Below are 22,210 nucleotides of genomic sequence, written 5' to 3' on the forward strand. Positions count from 1 at the left end.
TGGGGAAATTAGAAGAGCATATGACATGGATAATGCAATAATCCTGGGATACTTCCATCTTTTATCAATTAGGAAAACCTACTGGAACTTTAACTGTGGTTCTCTCCACAGGTGCTACCTCATCTGCTGAGTATTTCCAGCATTTTCAGTTCATATTTCAGATTTGTAGCATCCTTGGTATTCTGCATTTTTTTAAAAAACATGGAATAAACAGGTTTGGAAGGAGTGAAACAGGAGAAAAAGAGTCCACATTCAAAACATGAGCAGAGCAAAGAAGCAACAAAAAGATGGGGCAACTTGGAGTGCACAGGATTGAAAAAGAAGTCACAGTGAGACATGAAATTAATCTAACACAGTGTCAGTGATGGAAACAGAGGCAGATGGTATTCATGAACAGATTAGATCATGAGTGGCACTTAAGAGGTCATTAATGAAGTAAAAGACCTACATAAGCATATGGATAGGCCTGGCTAGCTTCCCTCATTCAGAGCCACAATCAGCCTGTGTTCAGCAAGTTAATCAATCAGACTGAATCACGGTGGGTGGAAGGCAAAGTCTGTTATTAGCAGTTGTTCAGTTAGTTTGGATCTAGAGACAGTGCCTCATCAGTTTTCAGTTCACTCACAGCAAACCCAAGTGTTTAAATCTTTATATTTTAAGGAATGAGAACGTGTAGGTTGTCCAGGAGAAGTGAATGTAAAGGACTGAAATTAGCAAATGGGATTTAACAAACTGAAAAACATACGTGATATTTAAATCAAAGTTACTTGCTGATATTAAAATAATGCTAGTTGTAAGAGGCAGGCGCAGTTCAGAGGCTGAAAAACTGATGGCACAGTAACACCCTGTGGCCAGAACCTGCAATTACAGGCTATGCATAGACTCATGATTTGTAAGCAAGCTTTACAGATTTCTGGTAATATTAACAATAGAAATCTCCCACTTACCAGATCCATTGAGAATAGTTATATGTAAATAAGTACATGCTATATCTGCAACATGAAAATGTTACAGCAATTTTCCATAAAATATAAATATTTTGGATTGCCTTGGGTACAATTTGTGTGTTTGTTTCAGTAATTATCCTCTTTCCAGTGAAAAAAGCTTGTAACTCTTATGCTTACTATTTATCATATTCAGGCCTATGACATGGTCTTGAATCTTAGTTTCTCCAAAAATGAAAACTATTGAATTTAAATGCAATTTTTAGCACCAGCAGAATAATTCATAAAAAATTACAAATAAGGTGAAACTGTTGAATTCTCCAAAGTTGCAAAGCCCAATAAAACTAGCCTTTTGAAGTATCACCTGTATAAGTTATATACCACACCATACTGTTTGGGAGCAGAAACATGACACCATGTAATATATAATGCAAATGTATTTTCCTTTGAGGATAAGTGATGTAATATAGTGATTTATCAGAATAGTTACAGATAAAATGTAGGCCTTGGATTTGAGTGGGCTAAGAGAGCTCACTTGTGAACTTGTAGAATTTGAGACCCATGTGTTGTTGAATAGAGGAAGCTAAAACACATAGAATTTTAAGTTTGCTTTTCAGTTATCTGAATTCGGGCCAAGATCAAATGGTAGAAATGGCCAATTATTCTTATTGTAATAGTTCATAAACATAAACTTTTTCTTCACTGAGATGTGTGACATTTAAAACTTGTAATTACACAGCACCTTCAACTGAGCAAAAGATCTCAGGGTGCTGACATGCAGACATGTCACTGCAAAAGTCACTGAAGTCATGGATGCAGAATAATCATGGGGGAGAAGCAAAGTGTTAGAATAAATGTATCTATTATAAGAGTTGCACAGAATTTGAACACTAAAATTTTAAAGGAAACGTGCTATATACATACACATGTAATAGATAAATCTTTTGAAATTGTATAAATAGGATTCTTGAGCTATATAAATGATTCTTGCTGAGCTTTTAAGATTAATGTCACTAATGGCAAAGTGAAAACTGAGTATTATATTTTACTATTCTGGAGCATTCATTCATTTGAATTGTAAAAGTTCTCAAATGTAATCTCAGGGATGAAAATATGTTCAGCAAATTCTCCAATATAGAAAACAAATTGGTGGTTTAATTATCACTTTTGTTTGTAAACTTATTTAATCTGACCTGTCCAACAGCATTATGGATAGATATAGATATAGACGAAAATTAATTGAAAGTGAGCATAGATATTGGATGAGACAGCTGAAAAATTCTACATTGTCTTATCTCTAATGTATGTCGTTTGCTGCTCTATTCTATAATCTAACATTGAAAATTGTTTTTACTCCCTTTTGGTCTTTCGAGTCTTGACATTGCTTTGCAATACATGAGGCCAATTCAGAGCTGAAGACCTTGCACGTACAAATTTGCGCCGTACTTTATTAAATAGGGTTTTAAGGAAAGTTAAAACAGTGAGATTCTTATTGGTTGAAACTGGTTAAATGGCGGGACTAGACGGGGAAGGTGTAATTTCAATTGGTTATTTCGCACGAATATCAATTTAGGGCGGCTAGGATTGGTTGAATGATGAGAGTCTCTCTGGCTTGTATTTTCTGTTTCCTGTAATTGAGATTCCAGTACGTTGCCAGGGGCAGCTTTGGACAAATAAACAGAAGGTTCGAGTTGTTCGTAATTTTTTGTAAGTTTTCTTTTGGTGGCAGAATTCACATTTAAATGCAATAGTTTTTTTTTGGTAGATTGTAAAACTGGAGACAGATTATTTAAATGTTAGTAATTGATTTCATTCACCTGCCCTTAGCAACGAGAGGGGAAAAACTGGAGGCTAATTAATTGTATGGAAGAGTAAAGCTGTAATTTCTCAGCTTCGCCTTCAACTGGCATAGTTAGTTTGCGTAAATACTACAATTTTTCTTCTTATATTTAAGCAACAGGTAATTTTGAGCTGTTGTTCTGATTAAACTAATCTGCGTTACTTACCACTAGCTAAACCTTGTGGTCCCAACATTTGTAATCGTTAACTCAACAACAGTTCCTAAGAGAACCCTAGCCCCTCAAAAGTTTGTTTAAATTTGCAACATACAAATTTAAATAAGCATATTTTAAAAAGTTTGGCAAAGCACTTTGTTGTTTTCTAAATATTTAACTGTGTTGCATCAACCCCATTGATGAAATTCTTCTAAATTCTGTGTTTTGCATTTCCTCTGCTTCTTTAATAATGAGAAAATTCGTTTTTAGTGGAAATAGGAAAGTACCCCGTGTTAACTCTGGAATAGGTTAGCACTTGATTTTATTGCCAAAAGTCTATTACTGGAACGAAAATCTTTCTCTAAACTGAAATATTTTTTTTAAGCAGCTAGAAATGCATTTGATTCTAGGGGAGCAAAATTAAACTCTCCTATTGTTTTAACTAACCTAGAAAATTGGTCCTTTTATAATGGATTTAGTCCTTGTCTTATTCAAGAATTTTGAATTCAGTTCCATGTACCAAAAATAACTGGAGAAATCCCAGTACATTTTTGATACACTTACAACATTGTCCAATCATCCATAAACTTTGCTTTTGGTAAAAAGAATTCTATTTAGAAATTAAGCTAATCATTTTTTTCTCTTCCCTTAAATTTCATTATTTTTCTGATTCCTGTGCAGTCTTTTTGAGTGTGGCCTTGTGACTGTTTTGGATTTGATGTAAATGTAGGTAATTTTCTGACAATTCTTTAGACACAAAGCAATGGACCCTTGAGAGAGACCATGGAACAAAGTTGGATTCCTCCAATTGTAAGTGGAAGGTACTTTTGAGTACTGGAGGGATAACTTATATTGAAAGTCCCTCTCCACTGATGTTAAACGGACAAGCAGATCTCCAATTTATTTTCTCAGCTGTGCTAAATTAATGTCTGCCAGGAGAACAGTTGCCTCAATCATTTGCATCAGTATTCCCTCAGATGGAGGAGGAGAAATATCAGCCAAGGTTCCTGCTTCTAACTGCCTTACAGTGCTGCTACCTTGAATTGGCAAATTATGAAATTTGCCAAGGTACAGGGAATTATAGCTGCCACCTGGATCTTGTGCAACCCGCTCTATTCACACAAGTAATGTTGCCAAGTTTATAAAAGCCAACCGGGTCCACCCAGCAGCTGGATTGAACAGTTATACAGCAAATTTACACCTGGTTTCCTGCCAGCATTAACAATTGGTCACAGTCATTTGGCAATGTAGGAACAGGAGGAGACCACTTAACCTCTTGGAGCCTTTTCAGTTATTCAGTGAGATTATGGCTGATCTCCAATATAACTCAATTTGCCCAACTTCAGAATCTGAGATTTAAAATTAACGGTTGACCATATCAATCGCTGTTTTACAGAAGACAGTTCCAAACCACTTCTACCCTTTTTCTGTTCCTCTTTCACATCTGAAAGACTTGTCTTTAATTTTTGGATTGCCACCTAGTCCTAGATTGCCCAACTGGCAAATATAATGTTTCAATATGTACCCTATCTATTCTCTTCTTAACTTGAAAGCATCAATCAAATCATGCTTAACCTTCTAAATTCCAGGCAGTGCAATCACTTTTCATAACTTGTATGGAATCCAGGTATAGTTCTGGTTAAATCATGCTGCAATCCTGTCAAGATCGATATTTCCTTCCTGAAGTGTGGTGGCCACAACTGCACATGGTATTCCAGAAATAGTCTAACACTGAATGTGTCTATCTCTAACATGATTCTGTTGTATTCTAATATCTGGACATAAAGACCAGCATTCCATTAACTTCTTAATTATTTTCTGTAGCCGGTCATGAGATTTTAATGATTGATGTATCAAAACCTGGATCCCTGAGGTCGCTGGGCATTCTTTGCTTTTACCTTTTCACCATTTTAAAAAGTCTCTTGTCCTATAATTTTAGTTTCAAAATGTATTCACTTGCATTTTCCTACATTGAAATCAAATGGCCACAGCTTTCTCATTCATTAAATCTAGCAATATGTCTTTCCACTTCATGCTTCACTTACAGTGCTTTGTTTGCAATACTCGCTGTCTTAGTGTCATTGGCAAATTGGATATGGGACTTTCTCTTTTCCATCGTCTAAAGTAATCAAGGTAAGTTGAGACCCCAACACACCTTTGTCAAATATCAACAGACATGTCCCGAACGTTAAAGTATCTGTCGATTATCCTTACATTCTGCCTCTCAGCTCCAGCCAATTCCTTAACAAGGGCAATGCTTGGTTCCAAATCCATGGATTTCAACTTTAATTAAGTTTTTTCAGAGATAGGAGAAACTGCAGTTGCTGGAGAATCTGAGATGACAAAGTGTAGAGCTGGATGATGCTGCTTGGCCTGCTGTGTTCATCCAGCTGTACACTTTGTTATCTCTAACTCTAAGTGTTTTGTTTGGCCTTTGTTAAAGGCCTTTCAGGAATCTATATAAATAATCTCTGTAGGCACTTGCTGTCTATTAATTTATTCACCTCTGCAAAAGAAATTCCATTGAATTTGCCTTGCAAACCTGATTCTCTGTTTAACTAAAAAGTTTCAAAGTGTTCACCCTTATCCTTCCCAAACTGCGAGGACTTTAGAAAGTTAAAGTTAAGGCAGTTGCAGTTATTCTCATCTATTTCCTTTTAAATCCATGGGTGGAAGCCATCTGGTTGGTCACTATATTTGCTGTTGCTTTCTTCATTACTTTTATTTTACCTATGTTAAGTTTGGCCAATTTCCTTTGCCGATTCAACCTTAAGTTTTATTGATTTCTATTTGTTAACCTTTCTTTACCTGTAAATATTAACGCAGATTAATCCCCAGTGACAAATTTTCAAGAGATTTATATAGCTCATGATAACCCTTTTTCCTAACATATTTCTTATGTTATTTTTTGGGGGTCTCTTTCTGAATATTCTGTCACCACATTTACTTTTCACATCTTTGTAGATGGGCTAAACGTAGCAATTCACTTCCAGCATGGTTTTTAAGTTTGAGTTGTTGCTATCTTTGTTTGGGAAAAAAAAAAGAATGTTTTTAAAAAAAGATGCATAATACTTGACATGTCTTCTACCTCTAGGAAAACATCAGAATGTCTGACATTGCAAAAGACAAAGCTGCTCGCTTACTGAGGAAGACTGGTAGCTTTTCTTCACTCAGCAGCTATGATGTCAAAGCAAAGGAAAGCAGGCGAAAACAACAGGAGTGAGTGATCTTATTTAAAATATTTATTGATGCTGAATAGTGACTTTATTTTTCTCTCTTTGCTCACACGCCTCGTGAAACAGGGTGTCTTCAGGCTTTGGCAGTAAATAACTCTGAAACATGTTGCTGGAAAATGTTAAATTCTTCAAATTTTCATTGTACACAAGTATAGATATGTTGTGTTAAAGCCAAATCATTCCTATTAAATAAACACTAAACAGCCACAGATCAAACAATCCTTTATGTCATTTCTTTGAAGTGTGATGCAGAAGTTTCTGTTACACTTGAGTGTAACATCCATGAAAGGCAGAGGAAAGTAGATGAACCAAACTCCCATGGTGCTACTTACGTGGTATTAGACAGACTTTCTGCAGAGTAAATCAATTACCTTGATAATATTACTGATTTGAATAAGTTAGATTTGGTGACATGACATGACATGACATAACCACATTTGTGTTTTGGAGTTTGAATCACTTAATTGTCAGTATTTAATATTAGTTATATTCTAATTTTTATTTTTTCCTTATGAATAGAGGCCATAAGCTGACATTTTTATTGCCCATACTTAATTGTCCTTGAGAAAGTGGTGTTGAGCTGCCTTCTTAAATTGTTGCAGTTCATCTGACAAGGAACACCCATAATGCTGCTAGTGAGGGAGTTCCAGGATTTTGACTCAGCTGCAGTGAAATAACAGTGATATCGTTCCAAATGTAGATGCTGTGTGGCTTGTAGGGTAATATGCTGGTGTCCCATGCATCTACTACCCTTGTCTTTCGAGTGATAGAGGTCACAGATTTGGAATGTGCTTTGGAAGGAGTGATGGTGGTTTTGTTGTAGTATTTAGCACACATTGGCACCACTGTGTGGCAACGCTAGGGAGAATGAATTTTAAAGTTATTCAAGCAGGCATGTTGCTTTTGTCCTGGATAGTATTGAACCCCTTGAGTGATGTTGGAATCTTATTCATCTTGGCAATTGGAGAGTTCTCCATAACGCTTCTAACTTTTCCCTTGCGGGTGCCCATGAAACAAGACAGGTGGGCAGGAGTTATACTATTAAACATTGTGGATTGGGTGGGTTTTTTTTTTGGCATATTGGAGGAAAGATGGTGGGTGTGCAAGCAGTAAGATGGAAAATGTGGGCTGTCAGACTAACAGATCCTTGGGTCACTGTCTGCCAGGCAGGGGAAGCTAGTCAGCAAGACCACGGAGTGAGATGAATTGGAACCAAAACGTAGCAAGAAGAGTTGATATGAGACGAGGATCTTTGGTAGTAATAACATTGGTATGGGATGGCAAGATATAGAAATATTGAGTGTTCCTTATCCTCAGTATTTATATAATAAACGACGGTCACACATTTCCATTTTATCTGTGTGTAGGTTACTAATATGTATTTATTACTATCATTATTTGCAAAATTGTGTTTTAACATGGAAAGAACTGAGTATAACTTTTATTTTCTTTTAATTAATTCAAGAGACATGAGAATCCCTGGCTGGGCTAGCATTTATTGCCCAGCACTAGATGCCTTTTAAGAAGATAGTGGTGAATTTTCTTCTAGAAGTTATTGTGCAGGTTATGAAAGGGAGACCTAGTTTTAATATCATTTTGGAGCTATTAGAGTGGTGGTGGTTTGTTTTGAAATATGTTTACATGCATTTAAATGAGGCCTTTAATTTAGAAAAAGTCATGAGGTATATAGTTCCGTGTTTTAGGAAATAAGGGTAAAAAAGGAAAGATTAGCCTGTTTCCTAGCAACAAGGTGTCCTATGACACAGGAATATAGCAGAAGAAACCAGTTTCTTTGTTCAAAAACAAATGGACAGAACCTTGCAGCAGTTTGGGATTACCGATGCAGAGACATTACCACTACCCCATCATCATCTCCTCAATGCCACATTGGAAGTGATTTATTAACAAAATTGGAATACTGGGAAAGATGGCAAAGAATTGAATTGCTAAGCTTAACTTAGTGTGAAAGATCTGAGCTTGCAGAATGTGTTCCAAAAGAGTCTGAAATCACTACTTTTGAGTGTCAATTTCAACTTTTTGGATTTTTTTCAAGTCTATTGAATATTCTCATTAACATCTTAACTTCATTGTCATCCTTCAGTGCAGCATAGGAGCTACTTACACACCTTAACCTGAATCCATGAGGAGCAGGAACAGCAGCAATACCTACAGCAGTTACCTCTTCTGCAATTATACACGACTCCACAGCACAGCAGGAATAGACAGAGAGCTTTACTTCAAAGGGGCCAGACATAGTTTCAGTCAGAGCTCTGACTGCCATATCTGTTTCTATGCTTGCAACCCTAAAATCTGGGGTCACAATCCACAATTTAGGTAACCCTGCAGTTCTGTTCAGTGCCTAATTCATACATCATCTTATAATGTATCACTGAAACACCTATGATGCTCAGAAATGAAGGTTACATTTGTCTTTAGCAGTAGCATAAAGTTGACAATTGAAGACTCTTGTGCCACAAGAGGTAGTGTCCCACCTGAGGAAGAAGGTCCAGGTTCAAGTCCCACCTATTTGAGGTGTGTTATCATATATCTGAACATTGAAATTAAAAATATATAAAACTGACAATTGGAAAATGACAGCCTGTTTTATACTTTGTCTTCAATCGAAATGAATATCAAGTTGTTAGACTAATTGCAACCACACAGCATCTCTTATTCACTGAGTTTTGGGTTTTAGTAAATGATGAATCTCTCACTGATTCTGGAATACCTGAGCAATGCTCCAGTCATTTGAAACAGCTTTCCTGTGGCAGAAAATTAATATTTGTCTGTAAGTCCGTGGATGTTTCCATTTAAAGAAGTCAGCACGCTCTCTACAGCTTTACATGTTTAAGTTTTAATAGCCAGATCATCGATTGGATTTTTATGACCTGAGTTACTAATTGTATGAGGTAGATTAAATGAGGGGCAACAACAGTTTATCCTTGCCTGAAATTCTGTCCCTTGACTGCTGTGGGACTCTCAATGCATTATGTATTGCATTGAAAATGTATGAACAGGTTAAGATTTTATTATATTTCAAAGTCAGCCAAGACACATGCTGCACATTATAATCAGCTATCCTGTCACTACTTCGCACTGGCTTCCCCTCTAATTGAATTGATTTAAATAGAAAATGTAAGTGTTTTGTTTATTAAAATGCCTTTAACAGAAGGTAGCTGTCCCTCATTACTCTGGTAGCTTGCAATTTTGTTTTATTGCAAACTTATTTGGAACATTACCGTGCTAAATGGGCAGCAGATGTTAACAGAAGTGAATTTAGAATGAACGTCAGGAAAAATATCCTCCAGAATAATAAATGTTTGTAAATATTTACCAAGAAAAGTTGTAGAATTAAAGTGCAATTAGATGTGGTGATGAGGGAGTTAATGAACTGAAGTGATGAGCTTGGAAGTACTAAATTGACTTTACACATCCTGTTTTTTTTTTTGGTTTAGTCCTTAGGATCTTCATAATTGTGAATATAGCAAAGACTATTTGGATTGTGATATTCTTGTCATTTCCTAGGGATATCCAAACCATTTCTCAATTATGTTCAGCTAGACTAAATTCAATGCTAAATTCGATGTGGTGACTTTGCTACCTGTGATGTAAACAGAACATATTGTAACAGTTAAAAGTTAAATTGGAACATTGTGTAACTGTAGAACATTAAAGTCCTAATGTAAATTAGAACATTCATTCAATCTGACTTCATTGAGTTAGAATGCTATAATAGGAGCCAAACTACTTCCTGGGTTAGCCAAGGGTTTATTATTTACTGTGTATGTCTCCTCTCCCAGAAACCCAGAGAGAGGGGCGCGGGCATGTGTGGGCAGAGAGAGGGGGAGAGAGGGAGAGGCAGACGAGCGCACGCACTACCAGTCACAGACCTCCAGTCTGAAAAGCAACCCTCTACCACTACCCTCAGTCCACTACCTGGAAGCCAATTTCAAGCTAGCTCCCCCTGGATCCCATGTGCTGTAACCTTACTACCCAGTCTACCATGCAGAATTTTGTCGAATACCTGGCCAAAGTTCGTATAAACAATGTTGACTCTTCCCTAATCAGACCTGCTTTTCCAAATGTATGGAAAACCTGTCCCTCAAAATCCCCTCCAACAACATGTCCACCACTGATCTAAGGCTTTGTCCTTATTATCAACACCATCACTCTTTCTTGTTGCACCAAACTGTTTACATCTTCATTCTATTTGACTCTGAGCTAAGCTTTGGGCATTCGTCTTTGTTAGGAAAAAATGAATATAGATTTCCATCTGTAACATTTTCCATCTTCCAGTCCTGTCTCGGTCAATTTACTAATGAAACTTGTTTGATTGTTTGGTTTGTTTTTATTTGTCACACTTGAATTAGCTCATTCCACATGGTGACCTATAATATCTGCAGTAATGTATGTTTCACTTTTGTCCCACCCATGCCTCAAATTTGAGATTTTTAGTCATCCATTATTTCTCCCACTCTTCAAGCCACCACCCCCCAACTGTCTAACTGTAGCATTATCTGTAACCTTCTGGTATACTATTCCAGCCATTTAAGTCCCGCTCCCTGTATTATTTTGCGCAAAACCCCTGTTCCTTGCCATCTTTCTCTACGTATCTCAAACTCAATTATGCCTGATTCTGTTTGCATGATGCTTTTAATGGTTATCTTGAACACTTGGTTGTGTTCTACTTTCAGAAAACCTTCATGTCTGTCATGTAGGACAGTTGGCCATGAAATGACATGTAAAGGAGACTTTGCTAATTTACTATGAAACCTAACTGGTTTTTGATGAAAAAGCACCATTCCACCGTCTCCTCCCCCCTCACCACCCCTGCCGCCGCCAGGCCAGATAAATCAAGAGAACACCATCCTACCTACCCACCCAGTGCTGTCAATCCTGGCTAAGATTTTGAAGCAGTGTCATAACTATTTTGCAATGCACACTTTTTTTTTTTTGCTCAATCTTAGCATTTGTGTATACTGCAAAAACCAACATGGACAAGCAATTGGCATTTCATTTGATCTAAACCTTGTAACATTACAGATATGGAGACCTGGTTTAGCATGCCATTAGATTTCTTCAAATAAATTTTTGTTGTAGACACTACCATCATTTCATCATCTTTGATAGGTGAAAAAATAGTCTGAGAGGCTATATTTGGTTCAGGTTAGACTATCAACTATGAGAGACCTGAAGTGCAGTATTGGCTTCATATTGTTTCTTGTCATATTTAGTCAACAAATTCAAAATGGTCATTGTTTCTGAATAGCACATCTGAAAATAAAAAGTTAACTTAATCCGTATTTAACTTGTAGACTGTCTGTCTGTCTTTTTTTTTTAAATAGCTCCATGAGCACTGTGTCCTATATGGATGATCCAGGTCATCACGATGATATTCCACGGCCCACGCTACAAATGGAAAACACGTATCAGTTACGTGAGTTCAGGCTTTTCAAGTTCTTGGGCTTTTCATAATTTAATGATGCAAAAGCAAAAATTGACAATTATTTTGGAAAGTTTTAATGAAAACTACATGTTTATGTTAAATGAGATTTCATAATTTGAACTCTGTTGACTTCATAGTCTAATAGGGGCAAGCTATTAACTAGACGTCGTGGAAAAGATTGAATGATAACTATACCAAGGAACTATATAGCATTCTTTCAGGATTTCAGCCATTCCAATTCAGACTTGTTTCAAGTTTAATGCATTTGCTGTTTGTCTTGTATAAATTAACAAACCAAATGTAATCACAAAATGTCTTTTGCAACGAATCCATGTTTAAGTACAATATCAATCGAAAGATCTGGTGATTGTGTTCCTTGTATTAACAAGTTCTTTCTAAAGAGATTGTTACCATCAGAAATAATCTCTTTAAATGTGGCAAAAACTTTTGTATTTGTGTTCTTGGAGAGTGCATGATCTATGGGAAATGTATTAATGCAGTTGCCTTATTTCTCCTATCAAATACTTTGTACTTCGAGTCACCTGAATTTGTTTCAGTTACCTTTAGCTGCACCAAGTTATTATATGTATAGTATCAAAATAGGTTAAAGTGTTATTTTTAGGTATTTTAAACAGAAGTATGAGATGATAACATTTTTTTGTTAGAAACAACATGGAGGAGCAGTTTAAAGTAAAGACTGTGCAAGGGTAGAAGATCCTATGTATGCCCATGTAAAGTCATTAAAGGTGTCAGGTCAGGTGGAGAAAAGAGTTATATAGTGTACATTATTTATTTATTGTTGCACGCTTCACAATACCAATGTTTTTTTTTCTGAACTTGTATAATAGACTAGTTAGACCTAAATTGGAGTATTATGTATAGTTTTAGTGTCACACTTCAGGAATGATATGAATGCATTAGAGAGAGTGTGGAAGAAGTTCCAAGGATGAGAAACTTCATTTACGAAGATAGTGCCAATTCTTCCAATCTGTTTTCCTTGGATAGCGGAAGGTGAATAGGAGATTAAAAATTATTAAAGTCATGAAGTATCTGGGCAGAGTGGTTAGAGGGAAACTGTTCCCATTCTTGAAAGTATAGAGAACAAGTGGGCACAGCTTTGAAGTTTCATTTGCAAAGGAAGAAATGCAATGGCAGAAAAAGCTTTTACTCAAAATGAGTAGTTAGGTTCTGGGAGGACTGCCTGAAAGTGTAGTGGAAGTATATTCAATTGATGCATTCGAGAGGACATTAGATGATTATTTGTTCTCTTTTTCAGTTCAATGTGCAGAGTTCTGGGGGGCAAAAGGCAGGAAATCCGCATCAAGCCATAATGTTTGTTCAGAGCGCCATCATAGATAGGATAGGTTGGCTGCTTCTGCAGCATAACAGTTCTGTTATAGCCAGAAAGGAGATTTTTGGCTGTCAGGAAAGGTACTAGTCCAAATCTTCTGATCTATGGTGGAATTCCTATTTCTGCCACAGAGCAGAGAACAAATTGCCCACTTAACTTTGGTCAGATTGTCAAGTGAGGGGCCAGGCATCTTCCTAACTGAACAGCATGGATGAAACCAAGAATCCTTGCAGCCAGCAGCAGAGAGGATTGGCGCTGAAACAATGACTAGGTTTTCAGCTGCAAATATCCAATTCTGTGGTTTATATGTCTTTAGGCCTTTCTGACCACTACTAAGAGAAGGTAAGGTAAGTGGGGTTTTAGGAGGGTAACAAAGCAGGTGACAGAGGGAGTGATTTTGTGATGTTGTCTCTAACCTTTTTTTTTGGGTATTGATATTTGCATTTCTAACTGTCTATCACCCATAGCCCTTCTCAGTTTAGTTGTAGCAGCACTGAAAACCTGGAATCCTCAGATGCCCTTGGCATTCATGGTTGCTAAGAATGTAAATGAAGGGCATACAGGCTTGAATTGTGACCCAAATTCCATGTGAAAATTTTATTAGTGTTATTGCCGTTACTATTTTCCATAGATGTAGGATAGTTTGAACAAATTTTGCTTCTGAGACTTTCTTCTTCTTTATAAGTTTTAATATCAATTATGTACTTGGTATTGGTTACCAATCCTAGTTTTTAAATTATTTTAAAGAAGTTATACCTGCTTCCAGATCCTACCAAATATTTCCCAGGGGCTACTGTGAATAGTATTCTCAAAGATGTCCTGCCAAGCTACTTGCAGGAGGAGAAATATGAGCCTGAACTCTGCAGGCAAATGACAAAGACCATTTCAGAAGTAAGTTGAACTTAAAAATACGCTTCTCTACTTAAACGTTCCTCCTTGCTTTACTCCACATTCCATCTTTGCCAAATGTTGAGAAAACAGACATCACTATGAAGCACAATATCATATCAATAAAAGTTGTATTCTAAGGTTCTTGAGTAGATTTGTAGCTCGGGTTGTGGATGCTGTGGTTGGTTCGCTCGCCAAGGTGGTCTGTTAGTTCACAGACGTTTCGCTACCCTGCTGGGTAACCTCCATCAGTGCAGCCTCCGATGAAGCGCTGTTGTGTTTTCCCGCCTGGTATTTAAAAACTCTGGGGTCCGTTGGAATTGATTACCTCATTTCCAGTATCTCTTCGCAGTGGTCTATATATAGGGTCTAATTCTACGTGTTTATTGAGGGCCTTCTCGGTGGAGACCCAGGCCTCCAGGAATTCCCGTGTTTGTCTCTGTTTGGCCTGTCCATACGTAGCAACAAAAAGATGCGACCAGTACTCACTCGTCTCCATTCACAGATAAGGAGAACCACCAGTTTCATTGGGACAACACCAGGATCCTAGGACAGGCCAAACAGAGACAAGCACGGGAATTCCTGGAGGCCTGGGTCTCCACCGAGAAGGCCCTCAATAAATACGTAGAATTAGACCCTATATATAGACCACTGCGAAGAGATACTGGAAATGAGGTAATCAATTCCAACGGACCCCAGAGTTTTTAAATACCAGGCGGGAAAACACAACAGCGCTTCATCGGAGGCTGCACTGATGGAGGTTACCCAGCAGCGTGATGAAACGTCTGTGAACTAGCAAACCAGCTACAAAGTTGTATTCTCTTCATTATGAAAGTAGGTATCCAACTAACAGAATACAATCTTGAAAATTGTAGCTGTAGTTACTGTACTGAAGTAGCAGCATATTATTGACCTGGAATGAGTAATGTAGCAAATAACAAAGATGGGTCCAGATTTCAGAGCTGCTACATAGCACAAAAGGAGGATTTTCTTTTGCACTCTTGGTGCTGCAACTGTGTCAGCAGAGTGCACTGATAATCAAGCACCACAATTCATCAATGCACCATTGGTATAAATTTGCTAGTTCCAGCACCAAAGTGGCTAATTGCTTCTCTCTTGTATTACTATCCAGAATAAAATTCACCAGGTTTCTATTAATAAACTCAATAATCTGTTTATTCATCTTAAAAAATGTTATTCTTAAAGCAGCTGACCAACACCTATGCTATGATTTAAGAATTCAAATGATACTGTTATTCCCACATAGTCTAACAAGGGTAAATAAACCCCTATGGGCTGAGGTTCTTGAAACAGTAGAATGTGGTAACTTCTCATGTTCACTGGGTTTCCTTCATATTTTCTAATCAACCCATGCATAGTTGTTGTTACATATCTCTGGAGCAGGTGGAATGTGGAACTTGAACCCGGGCCTACTGACTCGAAGGTAGGGACGCTGCCACTGCATCACAAAAGCCCTTCTATTGGATTTTCTTTCAATGGAGCCGAATTGTCGATAGCTAGCCAGTTCTGATTGTCAACTCTGATTTGAGATTTTGATGGGTGGTCTCTGTCTACTTTTACAAGTTAGATTTTCCAAATACCAGTATTTCTGTCTATCAGCTTCTCAAGAATTTCTGCTGAGAGCAGGATTTGAGGTGAAAAGTTTCAGGAGTGACTGGATCCATCAAACAGAATTCCTAAGTCCAAAATAGGCAACCCATAGCACAGAGGCCCATAGTCCTTCAAAGCCAGTTTTTTTTTCCAGTAAATAAGGCCATAAACCCAAGCTCTTATCTCTTTGAAAGCTTTGCAAGCCACTTGAATTCCAACAAAGAGCAGGTAAGCTATGGCATACATTAATCTGGCCTCATTTCCAATATTTTACATGGTTAAAATCCCTTTTCACTCCGGGGACTGTTCAAAGAGTTTAAAATCTGCCAGTTTCTCCTAGGTAAGTTCTTAAATATGTAGTCCTGATAGTGGATAAAGCATAAACTTAGAAAGTCAAAGGTGATAATTTATGGAATAGGATCTTGGGGAAGGGTACTGAAGTAAGTCATAAAGATGGGTTTAGGACATGACTAGATGGACGCATATGGTTAGAAAGGTGCACAGAATTAATGTCTGAAAATGAACAGTTACTTCGAGTTGAAAAAAATATCTTTGAGCTGAAAAAGTTTTTGAATTGCTAATTTGCAATAAATAAAACCAATAAACTCATTCATATCATAATGGTATTCACTGGAACTGGCAGCACTGTAGCTTTATTTTTATTATCTTTTCTAGATGAAGGAGCTTTTCATTTATTTCAGTATTTTCCATTTCCTGTGGATGGGTCACTGCAACCTCAAGCCATTCAATCACTGACAATTTGCGAACCTATTACTATACATAGACAATTTTGTGCAATCGAAATGGAAGTTTTTTTTTCTTTCAGATTGTTTAGCTTCTCCAAATTACAGCTAAATTAATGCACCTTTTTGTTGAGCTCTGAGAATTGGGTTTGAACCCAGCCCACAGAAATGAAATTAAAGCCTACACCCTACTCCAATATCATTTCATTTGGGACCCTTACAAGAACAGTGACAAACCACAGTACAACATTTTGCAAAGCTCAGCTCAAACTGGCAAGAAATAGATAGTCTCATACACAAGATTTTGACATCTCTTGCTGTAGAGGGAAGGGAAAGGGATGGTGGAGCTGCAAGTAATTGCATCTTCAGAAAATCATGTTGGAGATTTCTTCTTTGATGATCCAAAGTAAGCATCATTTGTTGCCTGCAGGATCTTTACATGCGTGGGAGAAAATTAAGGTACTTGCTCTTCTAGGAGATGCAATAGATCATTGGTAAGTTTTTGCTAAAGTTAAGAGAAAAGAAACAACTTCAGGAAAAATAAGGTTCTCTATTGACCACCAATGACATTCATCCAAAGTCGACATATCTCTGCATTAAAATCTTGAGGGATTGCAGAAATCAGAATCTTTTTCATCAGTGAAGTGTTGCTTTAGTTTAATTTATTGAAATAATCCTCAAATCCTCCTCTTTTCTCTCTGTTCTTCTTTCTTAAAGTCACTAAATGCCAAGAAATAGAAGATTTAATGCTTCCCATTGAACATCTTTGATGTTTATTGTCAAGCTGTTCGGCTATTGTAAATTAAATTGATGGACTCGAGCATAAGACTTGGGCAACTGATACCACCGTGGTTAAAAACTTTGGGAGACTAACTGCATTGATAGTTAAGTAATAGAAAGACAGGTTTTGAAAGCCTGTTTTATCATACAAGTAAACACAAGAGTTGTACAATGTTGATAATCAAGAAAAGAATGTATTGGAGTAAGAAGCATAATGATGGTTCTTAATTTTAGTGCAATAAAGACAGAAACGTAAATAGTATACTTGGAATTTCACAGAAGAAGAAAACTTCATGGTGCAATGGATGTGCATGTGAGGCATTGCAAAATTGATTTTGTCACTCGTCAGATTTCTGCATTTGTCTATGCCAAGAGGCAACAGAATGGTACTGTTATTTCATAGTCTTAAAAATGAAAAGTCACAAAGAACAATCTAATTGAAAACTAGATGGAGAGCAATAAGTTGAGCACATACCTCTGGAACATTGTGCTAACTGAACCTTACTACAATTATACAGCTCACCTTGAAGCTTTTTCCCTATCTGAACTTTGTTCTGAACCATCAAAGCTGAGGAAAACAAATCTTTTTATTAAGAGCTTCGATCTCACAGGCTTCTGGCCAATTTGCATCTAAAAAACTGTGAACATATTTTCTCAGCTGAGATAAATTGTAGCACAATAGCTGATTCAATCTGGACCGTTTTTAAAATAAGTTAACATACTAAAAGATTTATGAGGTTGTAGCTAGGGTGGGAGAGTTTGGGCTATAAGGAAAGGCTGAATAAACTGGGGCTATTTTCCTTGGAGCGTGAGGGGTGAGCTTTTAGAGGTTTACAAAATCATGAGGGCATGGATAGGGTAAATAGACAAGGATTTTACCCCGGGATAGGGGGAGTCCAAATCTCGACACCCTCTAGAATGAGGGGAAAGGTTTAAAAGCGACCTAAAGGGCAATTATTTCATGCAGAGGGTGGGTGCGTGTATGGAATGAGCTGCCAGAGGAAGTGGTGGAGGCTGGTACAATTACAACATTTAAAAGGTACCTGGATGGGTATATGAATAGGAAGGGTTTATAAGGATATGGGCCAAATGCTGGCAAAGGGGTCTGGATTTATTTAGGATATCTTGTCAGCATGGACAAGTTGGACCAAAGGGTCTGTTTCTGTGTTGAATGTCTCTATGACCCTATCTATGATTATAAATAAAATAACCCTCCTATATTCCTACAAATAATTGTCAATTTGACTTGTATACACTGGTAAATTAACTGATGAATTCTCTTAAGTAAATTCCAATTATGGATATGCACATTCACCAAAAACCATTTGGCTTTTCCTTGTACTATAGTTTTGTTGAAACCTGTCCTTTAATTTTTGAGAAATATCTTTTAAGGCAAGCAGACTAAAAAAGTTTGTCAAAAACCCACTTTCCACTTCCCACTTTCAATGATCGAGACAGTTGAAGTCTTTTAGTACGGCACTTAAAGATCAAACTGGAAAAACCTTGGAAAAGACATGCCCTGTGATGCATAATGAAAGGGGCAATTGAACAGGCTCACATATCCTTGAAAAAACTCTATGGAATTGAAGCTTTTAGGCGTTGCTATTATGTACACCTTGCAATGGGCTAATCATCTGTTGTTGAGAAGGGATTATTGCATGTAGAGTAAAAGAATATATATGTATTTAATGAATACTTGTCATTTCTAGGTGATAAAAGCCCGTGTAAAGGATCTCATGATTCCACGATACAAGATAATTGTTTTAATCCATATTGGACAGCTGAATGAACAGAGTATCCGCATCGGCAGCCGCTGTCTTTGGAATTCCAATACGGACACGTTTTCGTCTTTCTCCTTCTGTAACCAGTCTCTCTTTGCTGTTGCTAATGTTTTTGCAGTGTACTTTGAGTGAAATGTGCCTGTATGATATAATGAAAAATTGCAATAGTCCTAAATATTAAGTTTCTACTCCAAGATCCTTTCAGAAGGAAAGAAATCATACATATGCTATTTAATATCAGTGACATTCAGCACAGGCTGGAGACCACTTCAATCTGTCTGTCCCCATTTGTAGGTGTCAGTGGACTTCCAACAATCTTGTCCTGACTGTGGGATATTAAACAACTGGGATTTAGACTTGTTTTCTTTTCTTGCTAGCAAAGGAAGGGAAGAAAATGATATTTGAATGTAGAGCTTTCCTAGCTTGCATATAAGCAACTGAACAAGCCTAATTGATAAAGAAAAATAAAGAAAGCTTTATACTTTTTAATAGTGCCTTCACAGCAACTAAGCAGACCAAAGTGCTTTCCAGCCAATTAAGTCCTTTTTGAAGTTTTGTGGAAAGTTCTGCAACTAATTTGCACACAGTAGACAGGAATGTAATTAATAGTGAAGATTATTTATTTTGTGATACTATGGGATAAATATTGGCCAGGACATTAGGGATAATTCAGAAACTAGGAGCAGGAGTAGATTGTTTGGCCCTTTGAGCCTGTTCTGCCATTCATTATGATCATTGCTGATCATCGACTCAATAGCCTGTTCCTGCTTTTCCACTGTATCCTCTGATGCCTTTACCCCTCGGTGCTAAATTCAACACCTTGAAGTCCCCTGCTCTTTTTCTAAACGTGCTATTGGTTATTTTGTCTACCAAGATGACAGACAGAACCTTGATTTAATCTCTCATCCAAAATAGTGTTTCTAATGGCACAATATTCTGTCACCACTAAACTAGTGTGTGTCAGCTTCATTCTTCTTCTTATGTGCTCATCTGAGAGTTTGAGGACCTCTCTCAATGCACTTGAACAACTATTGATCCCATTCATAATTTTTGTCCCCTTCCTCTCATCTAGAATTAACTGGCAGTATAATTAAAATAGATAGTTCATTGTGTAAAGAATCGCAGGCACATATTTGATTATTACCATTTTTGTATGCAGTTTATTCTTAGAGCATTCTTTTCCAAGAAGGGTATCATTTGGAATTGTGGATCTCCATTGACTTGGCCTGTTGGTGAGCTAATACTACACAACAAATAATTAATTTGTATGCTGAAGAACCTTTATAGTCTCATTGTTAAATATAATGTGATTTTTGACCTAAAATTCATTCATAACATTACAATTCAAAAAGGTAATAAATTATTGAATTGCTTCATTGCAAACGTTGAATTCCAAATTAGAAACATTTCAACTGTGTGTTTTAAATGTGCATCAGATATGTTTCCAAGCTATAATAACATATAAATCACTTAATTAAGTCATCGAATCTAGCCATAGAATGCTCTGGTAGAAACTGATTATCAAACTTGCATCTTCAATTATTTTCAGCAGTGCTGTTCACAAGAGACTTGGTGAGAGCTGATTTAGGACATTGGAAATCTTTTATCATTTTTTGTGGTCTGATTAATGATTTCTTTCTTCAGACTGGTATCTTGGTGAATAAAACAAATTTTAAAAGAAACTATGCGGTGCACAGAGTTATTGTGTTTAATAGCTTATTAACTCTTCCTACTTTACCTTTTACTTGCTTCCTCTCTCCCACCTGCTTGCTTTCTGTTTCCCGCTCCTCATTTTCACAGGGGCACAGGAGAGAGGAAGTGAGCTGGAAAGGTTTAGGTGGGAGAATCAAGGATTTTGATGGTAAGAGGGAGAGGAACGGGACAGAATCATATGGAGGCTACTGGTAGAGAGCTGGCAAGGTTCCACATTGCCTCTTCTCAAGAAAGCCTGTCACTCTCTTACTCAACAAGCTGACTAATCTTCTCCAGAATCAACAAATCTTGGGAGGGAATAAGTACCACATTCTGTGAGGAGCTTCTGCTAAATATGTAGAGGTGGTGACTGTTGCTGTTGGTACTACACTCAGTTGATCCTGTGAATCAAGGAGGAGCCCAGGCACTCGTGAGCAATAGTGGGAAGGAGGGGGTCACACTAGCGAAGACAGGGACTGGCTCTCAGCTGCACCCTTTATCCTTTCTGATGCTGGATCCATCATTCGCAAAAATGTGTGCATTTGAATGAAGGGCTGCCCTGGGGGTCCTGAAAACAAATTTAAGGATTGCTTATCATGCTGCCTGCGTGAGAAGCCCCACACATCACTGGGTTAATAGCAGTAGGCAGAGGTGCTTAACTGGGCATTAGTTTTCTATTATGGGTATTGGTTTGCGAAGGTCATCTATTGACCTGTCCATTGTGAACAATTGGGGCAGAGGCCCCCTGTCTGACTGCAATGCCCCCCTCACCACCACCCTGACAAATCCATTAAGGAGTAGTTGCAAGATCCTACCAGCTGCAAGAGGGAGAGTGGTGGCAGGGGTGAAGTTATGAGCAACAGAAAGGCAGCTCCAGGCACTCCAGATTCGAGAGAGGCAGCCAATGGATTAATCAGAGAGTGGGAGAAAGATGATGAGAGGGAGAGGGGTGGTTAGGAGGAAAGTGGTGCCAAGGGGGACAATGGGAGGGAGGCAACTGTGGACTGTAATAAAGTAAACTTTGGGACCGTTGCTTTAGTGAGATGGAGTTAGTTATTTCAAAATCTTTCTGTTCCATTGTCATCTTTCTCCGCTGAAGGAATTGTGTATTTGAATACTGGTCCATGGGCATTGATAGCACTTTCCTAAGTTGACCAGGTTTGGTGGAATTGTTTGTATGCTCTGCACTCACAGGTGCACTTTTTACAACAGGCATCATTCCGAATTGCAAGGCTTCACTTTGGTTTCCTCCTTAGCAGAGAAAGCAAATAGCAGTATTCCCTCGCCCCTGAGCTAAGGTCAGCTTACTTGGTACAGATGAGGAATGGACCTTGGAGTCTCCCTGGATTCTGTACCACAATTGCATACTGAGTCATCAAGAAAACTCTTTAAACAGCATTGCAATGTTTTCTCATCATGTCATTTGAATACCACGCCAAACCAAATAGGCTTGCTTTCTTAACAATGGATGTGAAAGATAGAGAATCACAATTGCAGAATTGTTATAGTGCAGAAAGAGGCCATTCAGCCCCTTATGTCTGCACCAGCTTTCTCAGCATTCTGACTTTGTGCCAAACATTTGCCTTTTCCTCATAATCGAGTTTGTGCTGATCAGCAACAACCATCTAACTATTCTAATCCCGTTTTCCAGCACTTGGCCCATCGCACTTCTGATGCCAAGCCATATATACTTCTTAGATAGTAGGAACTGCAGATGCTGGAGAATCCGAGACAACAAGGTGCA

General features: G+C 37.7%; 1 protein-coding gene across 5 annotated transcripts; it reads left to right on the forward strand.

Annotated features, from left to right (window-relative positions):
• The first annotated feature begins 489 nt into the window (after positions 1-489).
• On the forward strand, positions 490-20,427 carry dynlt5 (dynein light chain Tctex-type family member 5). Of its 5 annotated transcripts, XM_048602150.1 has the most exons (6): positions 2,597-2,651; positions 3,692-3,748; positions 6,033-6,157; positions 11,520-11,611; positions 13,738-13,862; positions 18,703-20,427. In XM_048602150.1, exons 2-6 carry the CDS (start codon positions 3,722-3,724, stop codon positions 18,904-18,906), a joined length of 573 nt encoding a protein of 190 aa, XP_048458107.1. In that variant the 5' UTR covers positions 2,597-2,651; positions 3,692-3,721; the 3' UTR covers positions 18,907-20,427. The 5 variants fall into 5 exon arrangements, with proteins under 5 accessions (XP_048458109.1, XP_020379953.1, XP_048458108.1 ...); XM_048602152.1 differs by lacking the exons at positions 2,597-2,651; positions 3,692-3,748 and adding an exon at positions 490-538; XM_020524364.2 differs by lacking the exon at positions 3,692-3,748 and having other exon boundaries at positions 2,551-2,651.
• The last annotated feature ends 1,783 nt before the right edge of the window (positions 20,428-22,210 follow it).

Source organism: Rhincodon typus, chromosome 10, assembly GCF_021869965.1.
Source record: "Rhincodon typus isolate 14 chromosome 10, sRhiTyp1.1, whole genome shotgun sequence".
NCBI lineage: Eukaryota > Metazoa > Chordata > Chondrichthyes > Orectolobiformes > Rhincodontidae > Rhincodon > Rhincodon typus.

Coding starts and splice junctions, on each gene's coding strand:
- dynlt5 (XM_048602150.1), top strand. CDS start 3,722: ATGGAACAAAGTTGGATTCCTCCAATT. Junction 11,612..13,737: donor GGAAAACACGTATCAGTTAC/GTGAGTTCAGGC, acceptor ACCTGCTTCCAG/ATCCTACCAAATATTTCCCA. Junction 13,863..18,702: donor TGACAAAGACCATTTCAGAA/GTAAGTTGAACT, acceptor TGTCATTTCTAG/GTGATAAAAGCCCGTGTAAA.